At 32.1% G+C, this 8,458-nt stretch overlaps 1 protein-coding gene across 1 annotated transcript; it reads left to right on the top strand.

The window, feature by feature from the left end:
- The first annotated feature begins 897 nt into the window (after positions 1 to 897).
- On the top strand, positions 898 to 7,187 carry LOC115713259 (zinc finger BED domain-containing protein RICESLEEPER 2-like). The gene is made up of 3 exons (XM_061113821.1): positions 898 to 1,059; positions 6,038 to 6,588; positions 6,719 to 7,187. Exons 1-3 carry the CDS (start codon positions 898 to 900, stop codon positions 7,185 to 7,187), a joined length of 1,182 nt encoding a protein of 393 aa, XP_060969804.1.
- The last annotated feature ends 1,271 nt before the right edge of the window (positions 7,188 to 8,458 follow it).

The raw sequence follows: 8,458 nt of genomic DNA, 5'->3' as shown, positions 1-8,458 counted from the left end.
CAGAGTCATTATTTTCAAATCTTTCATCGGATCCAAGTGCCTGAGTTTGAGGGTGGACAAGATCCCATGGTAGCTGAAAGGTGGTTGAGGCACATAAAGAAAAATTTCAACACAATAGGAACACCTGAGGAATATCAAGTTACTTTTGTTGTGTCCAAGTTAGAGGGTGGTGCAGCAGATTGGTGGGAGACCTTGTCCAGGACAATGGAAACTGATGGGATGACTTGGCGGGATTTTGAGGAAGTTTTCAGGGAGCAATATTTTAGTCCATCTCACAGGAGGGCTTTGATTGGAGTATTTGATGGTCTAAGACAAGGGGATATGATTGTGAATGAATTTTACATGAAGTTTGTAGAGCTATCCTCTTATGCATATCCTGGTGTTGTTGACTAACCCTTGGTGATTGAACAGTTCATGCGTCGTTTGAGGCCTGCGATACGTGGTCCAATAGCCCCTTTGACCTTTAACAACCTGACTGAGTGTGTGACAGCAGCCTTGCGAACTGAGGCTCATGTAGAAGGGAATGAGAAGAAGAACACAAGCAGAGGAAGAGGAAATGACCAAAAGATGACCAAGAAGAATCAAGGACAGTGGTCCCAAAGACAACAATTTAGTGGGGGTAGCACTAGTAGTGGTTCATTTGGAAAGACTCGTAGTGGATCATACGAGTGTTTCACTTGTGGTCAACAAGGTCATAAGAAGAAAGATTGCCCACAATGACAACAAAGATTTCAAGCATCTCACGGAGGACCCATAGGGAGCTATGTAGAGTCTACTCGTTTTCATGGACAGCCCAGGATAAACTAGTCCCAGTCTTCATCCTATGATTTCACACCCCAATCGGGCCAGCAGTCTCAGTATCAACCTCAGTTTAGGCCACAAGGCTCAGGGTTCAACATGGGGTACTCACAAGGTTTCCAAACTCCTGCTCCTAGTGGGAGTCAAAGAGGGTACAATCAAGGTGGAGGGTCTGGTGCAAGTACAAGCTATCCTAGTCAGGGAAAGGGAAAGGCAAAAGCAAAGTCGTCTGCTCAAGCCTACGCTCTTGGGGTTGATGATGTATAGGGCGGTGCTGACCAGGGAGTTGTTGATGGTATGGTTCTTATCTCACACTCTTGGGCTCATGTGTTATTTGATACTAGTGCATCGCATTCCTTTATATCTTTGATGTTTGCTAGTATGTTGGGTTTGAGTTGGGAAACGTTTAGTCCTACATTGCATTTGAGTGTACCTATGGGGGGACACGGTGAGGTATCCACCATATGTAGGTCAGTTTGTATTGTGTTCGAGGGACACAAGTTATCTGGAAACTTATTAGTGTTGCCTATGGGGCAATTTGATGTAATTCTTGGTATGGATTGGTTGTCTAAATACCAATCTATTGTGGATTGTTCACGTAAAAGAGTGACTCTTTTAACCCTTAGTGGTGATTTCATTGTTTATCGAGCCAACATGAGTGCAGTGAGACAAACTTAAGGGCATGTTTAGGTGGAAAGAGAAACTTAGAGTGTTATGGGAATCTGTTTGCGATCGAGGATGAGTCTAGGGATTTGAATGTAGAATGTGATTATGATAATTATTTAACCATTTGATGGTATAGGTGAGGGTAATATGTAAGATTGGACTAAACAATTGGAGCTCGAGACTTGAGAGCTTAAGATTGTCTTTTGGATAAAGTTTAACGACTTGAGAGAGGTAGGGACTCAACTTGATTATTGGACTTGATTTTTATATGTGTTGTATAACATTGGACATATTCCAATTTTTATAATTTACAAATTGTTTGAAAAATTAAAAACTTAATCTGCATATTTTTTCTGGACTGTTTTGGGGCACTGAGTGCCAAATATATTTTTGTGTGCAAATATTTATGCAGGTTATGATTTTTTGGTTTATTCAAAATACAGTTGTTATGCTGCCGAATTGTTTTTAGAAAATAAAAAGGAATATGTTCTCTGTTATGATTATTATTTGCCTGCTTTGGTTATACTGATGAGAGCCACATTGATCATGTTCGGTGCATATTGTTGTTTCACGACCTAGTCTTTGTGTCATCATAGGTAGATCAGGTGTGCACTCACCTGTAGGTGAAAGACCTAGAATCTGTACAGGGAGTGAATTAAATCTGAGCCCCGGTATTATGGCAGATATCAGATGCGACTACCCAGTTTTGGATGTTGTTTTCTATAATTGGTATTGAGAGCTAGGGGTCTAGTGGATGGTGTGATATGCATTTGACGTTTGATTTGCGATTGTTTGTGGTCTCTCTACTTTGTTTATACATTTGATACTGGTGATGAGATATTTTATTTTTACAAAGCTAACCATGCAGGAGTTTTATTAAACCAAGGGTCCTTTGATATTAGTTGTTTTTCTACTGGACTTTATAAGCTCACCCCCTATTTTCTCCCATTCCAGGAACTCAATTTGATGCTAGGGGATGAGGATGGTACCGTTGGGAAAGGAAGTCGTTATTAGTTTAGTCTTATTTACTCTTTAACCATCTAATGAAACTGATTTTGTATTTAAGCTGAAATGGATGGTCTGGATGACTTAAATTAGCTATGTACTAGTTAGAAATGAGGAATGATGGATGCTAGGTATTATTTTAGTATTTTATTGACTTATTAAATCTATCTATTTGGTGATTACATAACTGTGGGGATATTACTGTTCTTTTAAATTGATGAGTGGTCCTATTTCGTTACTAATATTTTCTTATTAATATAGGAGTTAATCCATTACTTTTAAATTAGTATTTTGTAATATAAATAAAAGGATCACTTATAAGCTTTATCTTCCTACAAGGGTCAAAGTGTGACATTTGACCACCTAAGTTATGTATATTACATATATGCCACAGCCTAGGGCTCGAAGAAATGAATCCTGACGTCCAAAATACCCAAAATCATTTCTAAATGAATCCAAATGCATAAATTAAAGGATTCATGTAGGTTTTAGTTAATTAAAACAAGTAAAAATTAGACTTTAATATCACAAAAGTCTAGTCGGGTCTGAAAAGGTTTTATAAAGAATTTTTCCAATTTAAATTTTTTTCAAAAAGTTTTCTCATGCTTAGATCGATCTATAATACTATATGAATATAGTGATATATATATAAAGAATTCGAAATAAATACCAAAAAAGAAAACAAAAAAATTCAAGCAAAGGACCGAAAACTAAAATTCATGATTATATATACACTCATATACACATATTAAACTATATAAAAATATCATAATGAATTATAATCAATTATATAGAATGAAATAAATAAATGAATATGTATAATATATAAACATATATAAGAAAATATATATATGTATATACGTTGTCTGAATGTACATATATATAAATGTATAAGATATAAACGTGAATATGAAAGCATATATTTGATTAGAATTATATAGATATAAATCTATATATAATATATATACGTAAGTTTTAAACATAAATCAAAACCCAACTGATCTAACCGATGTATTGTATATATATAAATATTTATATATATCAATGAACATGAACATGAATATATATACATAAAAATAAATTAAGTATGAATATATATAATCATGATTATATAATATGAAAGTATATATATATTAAAATATATATATAATTTATATTATAAATGAAGAACCTTGTATGTATAGATATATGAACAAACGAAACTCAAAATAAATCAAGGCAGAGATATATAATCCGCTCTGATACCAACTGTTAGATATTTATATGTATAAAATGAAATATATGTATGTGTATATAACATGCGGAATAAATGAACATATACACTATATGAATATAGGATCGAAATACCTCCAGTCATTGAATCTTTGAGCTTTAGTCCCACATAAGCTTGATCTGCAAAAGAAATCGATTGATGTGGGTAATCGGGCTTCCTCGCTCTCTCAACTCTCTTTAGATGAAATTTCGCTGTTTTGAACAGAATGAGTGAGGAGCTCGGGGACCAAGACCCTATATTTATAGGTGGGATACTACATCAGTATATACGCTACATTAATTATCAGAATATTTTGACAATTAATTCAGGAAATCAAATCGGGTAATGAATATAGAAATCTGACCATATATAGAATATTACATAATTGATTTTGTCCAAATTCAATGAATATAAAATATTCATTTATCAGAAAATTAATTATTTATTTATTTCCTTAAATAGAAATTTATTTCTTTAAATAAAAATATATTTCCTTAAATAAAAATATTCTTATAAGAGATACAATCATTTTGACTTGTATAACCAATTTCTAATATAAATGTTTTTTTTTAGCTGATAAATATATGTATAGTGATAATTTATTTAGTGTGTTTTGTATATAATGTTAGGCAAAATATCAAACAATATGAGTCAAGCCACAAAAAAGAATGTACCCAATTTAGACAACCAAACTATAATTAAACTAATTAAGCAAAAATTATAATACTCTTTTATATTTATACATTTTTGTTTGATCGAGCAAATCTTGAAAGTTGAAATTTTTTAATTCCATTTCAAATTTAAAAGACAAATGGGGGAAGAATTGCCTAGAATTTTAAACCTAAATTTGTCTAATAGTGTGAGTGTATGAATTCTCACTCACACAAATTTCAAAAGATAACCAAAACTCACTCATCAATCAAAAAAGAAAATAAATAAATAAACCAATTCACTAAATTTTGAAAGGTGAATCTCCTAAGTAACATAACAAGAAACACAATTTCAGAAAATATTATTAATTAAGTTGAGAATCTTTTAGTGGAGTAAGTCCTATAAATTATTTTATTTTTTTGTGTAAATTATTTATGAAATTTGAAATTTTGCATAGTTTGTATTATAGCTCAAAAGAATTTCTAATAAGTTTGATATATTTATCTTCTAGCTTTGTAATCTTGATCACTCCAAACTATTCATTATAATAGCATATTTTCTTATAATTAATTATAATTTGGTCTCACTTTGTTGTGCTATTTTTATCATATACATTTAGATTAGAATGTGTATGATGTATTATTTTGTAGATCATTACTTATGGAGAATGAAGAGGAAAATGTGGATGATGAAGTGCAAAAATAGATTAAGTCGGTAGAGAGTGAAGAAAAAAAGAAGGCTAAAATTAAAAAACCGCAAAAAAGGAAGAGGCAAGGGACAAGAACGTCAGGCATTTGGGATCATTTTACCATAGTTAAAAAAAAATAGTAAAAGGAGCAAATGGTAAGGAAGAAGAGATGGATAGAGCACAATGTGATTATTGTGAAGCTCGTTATGCAGCTGATTCCAAGAATTATGGGACTAGTACTCTGTGGAGTCAATTGAACACAAGTGTAAGAAGTGTCCGTTTAACACATATGTTGAGAAGCATACAAAGCAAGGAATGATAACTGATCATTTTACCAAGAAAATTCATGATTTTGAAATTAACTCAAGTAAGACTCGAACCTCAATGTTTAATCAAGCTATGGTGAGAGGATTGATTGGAAAGTACTTCATTATTGATGAGCTTCCTTTTAAGCATATCGAAGGTAAAGGGTTCTGCTTACTTATTAGTCATTTTTTTTCCTACATTTGAGTTTCCTTCAAGGGTTACAATTGCTCGAGATATCTACCAATTGTTTTTGGAAGAGAAGAAAAAATTGAGAAAGGCTTTTGTCAATCGTAGGTTGTCTTTAACTATTGATTGTTGGACTTCCATACAAAATATTAATTATATGTGTTTGACTGCTCATTGGATTGATGATAGTTGCAAGATGCAAAGAAGAATCATTAATTTCATTCAAGTTCCTAGCCATAAAGGAGATATGGTGGCAAAAGAACTAATCAATTGTCTCAATCAGTGGGGTATTACTCAACTCTATCACAGTTGATAATGCCTCATCAAACGATGTAGCTTTGAGAAAAGTAAAGGAATATTTCACAAAAAAAAAAAGATAAAGCTTTAGTGTTGGGTGGAGAGATATTTCATATGTGTTGTTGTGCGCATATCTTGAACTTTGTTGTTAATGATGGTTTAAAAGATATGTCTTATGCCATATCTAGCATAAGGAATGCGGTAAGGTATGTGAGACATTCTCTAGCTCGGTTGAAGCGGTTAAGGAAGCAAATGTTGAATCAAAAGCCTTGCTATGTTTAGATGTGGTGACAAGATGGAACTCCACATACATGATGCTTGAAGCAGCATTGAAGTACAAGAGTGTTTTTAAGTATATGGAAGGGGATCCATACTACACTAAGTATTTTGAAGAAGAAAGAGTCAATGGGGAAAAACTTGACGACCCACCAGAAGCTAGTGATTGGAGCAATGCTGAAGTATTTGTTAAATTTCTCAACTCTTTTTATCAACTCACTTTGAAGTTCAGTGGGTTATTGTATGTAACATCAAATCTTTTTTTTCAAGAGATTTTGCAAGTTCAAGTTGAGCTCAATGATACGAAGGCTAGTAAAGATGAGTTGATTAGCAAAATGGCGGGGAGCATGCAATTAAAGTTTAACAAGTATTGGGGCAATGTGGAGAAGGTTAACTTGTTGCAGTATATTGCATCTATTTTGGATCCAAGATTCAAACTTGATGTGGTTCAGAATGGTTTCAGGTATGGTTTTGACTTTTTTTAACATTTATTCTCTTTTATTTATTTTCACATATTTAATATTACATAATCATATTACTATTTAGCTTTTTCTATTTACATTGTTTAATGTTTCTATTTAATTACTTCTTAGGTATCTCTATGATGCAATTACAGTTGAAATAATGATTAAAAAAGTTGAAAATATGAGGACTAGCTTGTATGCTTTTTATCAAAAGATTGTTGTGCTTCTTAATTCCTCCAATGATCAACAAGCAACTGAAAATGCCACTTTCAAATCCAATGCAAGCTCAAGTAGCACATCATTGCTTATCAAGCTTAGGTTTGTGTCAAGTGAAGTAGCCACTAATGATTTGGATGATTATCTTAATGATAGAAAGGAAAAGTTGCTTGATAATGTGGATTTTGACATTCTAGATTGGTGGAAAAGGAATAGTAGTAAGTATCCTATTGTCTCTCACGTTGCTAAAGATGTTTTGGCTGTTCAAATATCTAGTGTTGCTTCTGAATCAACTTTTTCTAATGGAGGACGGATACTTGATCCATTTAGAAGTTCTTTGTCTCCAAAGACAGTTGAAGCATTAATTTGCTCAAAGAATTAGTTAACTTGTGAGTATGTTGCTCCTGTTGTGTTGAGACAATACATGAATGAAGTTGAAGATTTGGAGATCTCTGAACTAGTTGAATTGGGTAAAATAAATTTATCATTACATATATATATTTTTAATATTCTTATCTTGCAAATAATTTGTTTCTAATATATTTTAATTTTATTTTTCTTCTAGAGGAATTATGTATTACAAGCACAGGAACAGAGACAACTACCACAACTACTAGTAGCGCTTCATAGTTAGTCCCATGGAACTGTTGAACTATGCATGGATGTCTTGTTTTTTTATGTTTTTTTTTTAACTTTTGGATTAATGTTTATTTCTAATTTAGACTCTTGTGTTTCTTATTTTGAATGTTTGGACTTTGGACTTTTGTGTTTTATTATGGTGATGTGAATTTAGATTTGGACAATTGAATTTAGATTTGGAATATTATGTATTTATGTGGTTAATTTTTATTTTAGTTGAAACTGAAAAAAAAACCCTCTTAATTCGGTTTGGGCGGGTTAACCCGACCAAACCGCTCAAACCGTCGGTCGGGTTAAGATTTTTTTTTTTTTAAATTGGGCAGGTAGCATGCAGAATTTTACAACCCGATCTTTACGTTGGGTTAGAAAATATGTAGTATAAACCGACTAAACCGACCGATATACAACCCTAGTACCCACTACTAATGGCCCCCTAACTCTCACACAAGGCCTAAAGGAGATGAATATAACCTTAAATTAAATAATTGTTATTCATTGAATAAGTCCAATACTAATTGGGCCTAAATACAACTATCATGGGTGATACTTTATTTTAGCAACCTAGTCGATGTAAATATCTAGAAATAAATGGGCTTCCTATATGCATCTAAGCCCAAAAGCAAACATATAGGCTCACACAGGTCAAATTGATTTGGATGAGCCCTATCATGTTTCTAGGTTTACACAGATGAAAGAAGTACAAAATTTACCTGTTACAAATTATTTATAGGATCTATTGACAATTGGACTATGATTAAAATCAGATCATTGGATCTGTCAACAAGTTAATCATAGCAATTTAGATCATCTAAATAATAGGTTTGTTAAAAAAAAGTTTTTGAATAAGCAATATAAATATAACAAACAATGTCCATGTAACAAATGTGAAATAAAGATATTAATATAATTAAATTATTATTTAACTAACCAACAAAATTTTAAAAATTTAGGGTTATTAAAAACAACCTAAAATATCTTTTCAAAATTTAAAATTTGAACTAATTTAAAAATATA

This window comes from Cannabis sativa, chromosome 4 (assembly GCF_029168945.1).
Source record: "Cannabis sativa cultivar Pink pepper isolate KNU-18-1 chromosome 4, ASM2916894v1, whole genome shotgun sequence".
In the NCBI taxonomy this organism is placed as follows: Eukaryota; Viridiplantae; Streptophyta; class Magnoliopsida; order Rosales; family Cannabaceae; genus Cannabis; species Cannabis sativa.
This window is presented reverse-complemented; position numbering and strand designations above follow the sequence as displayed.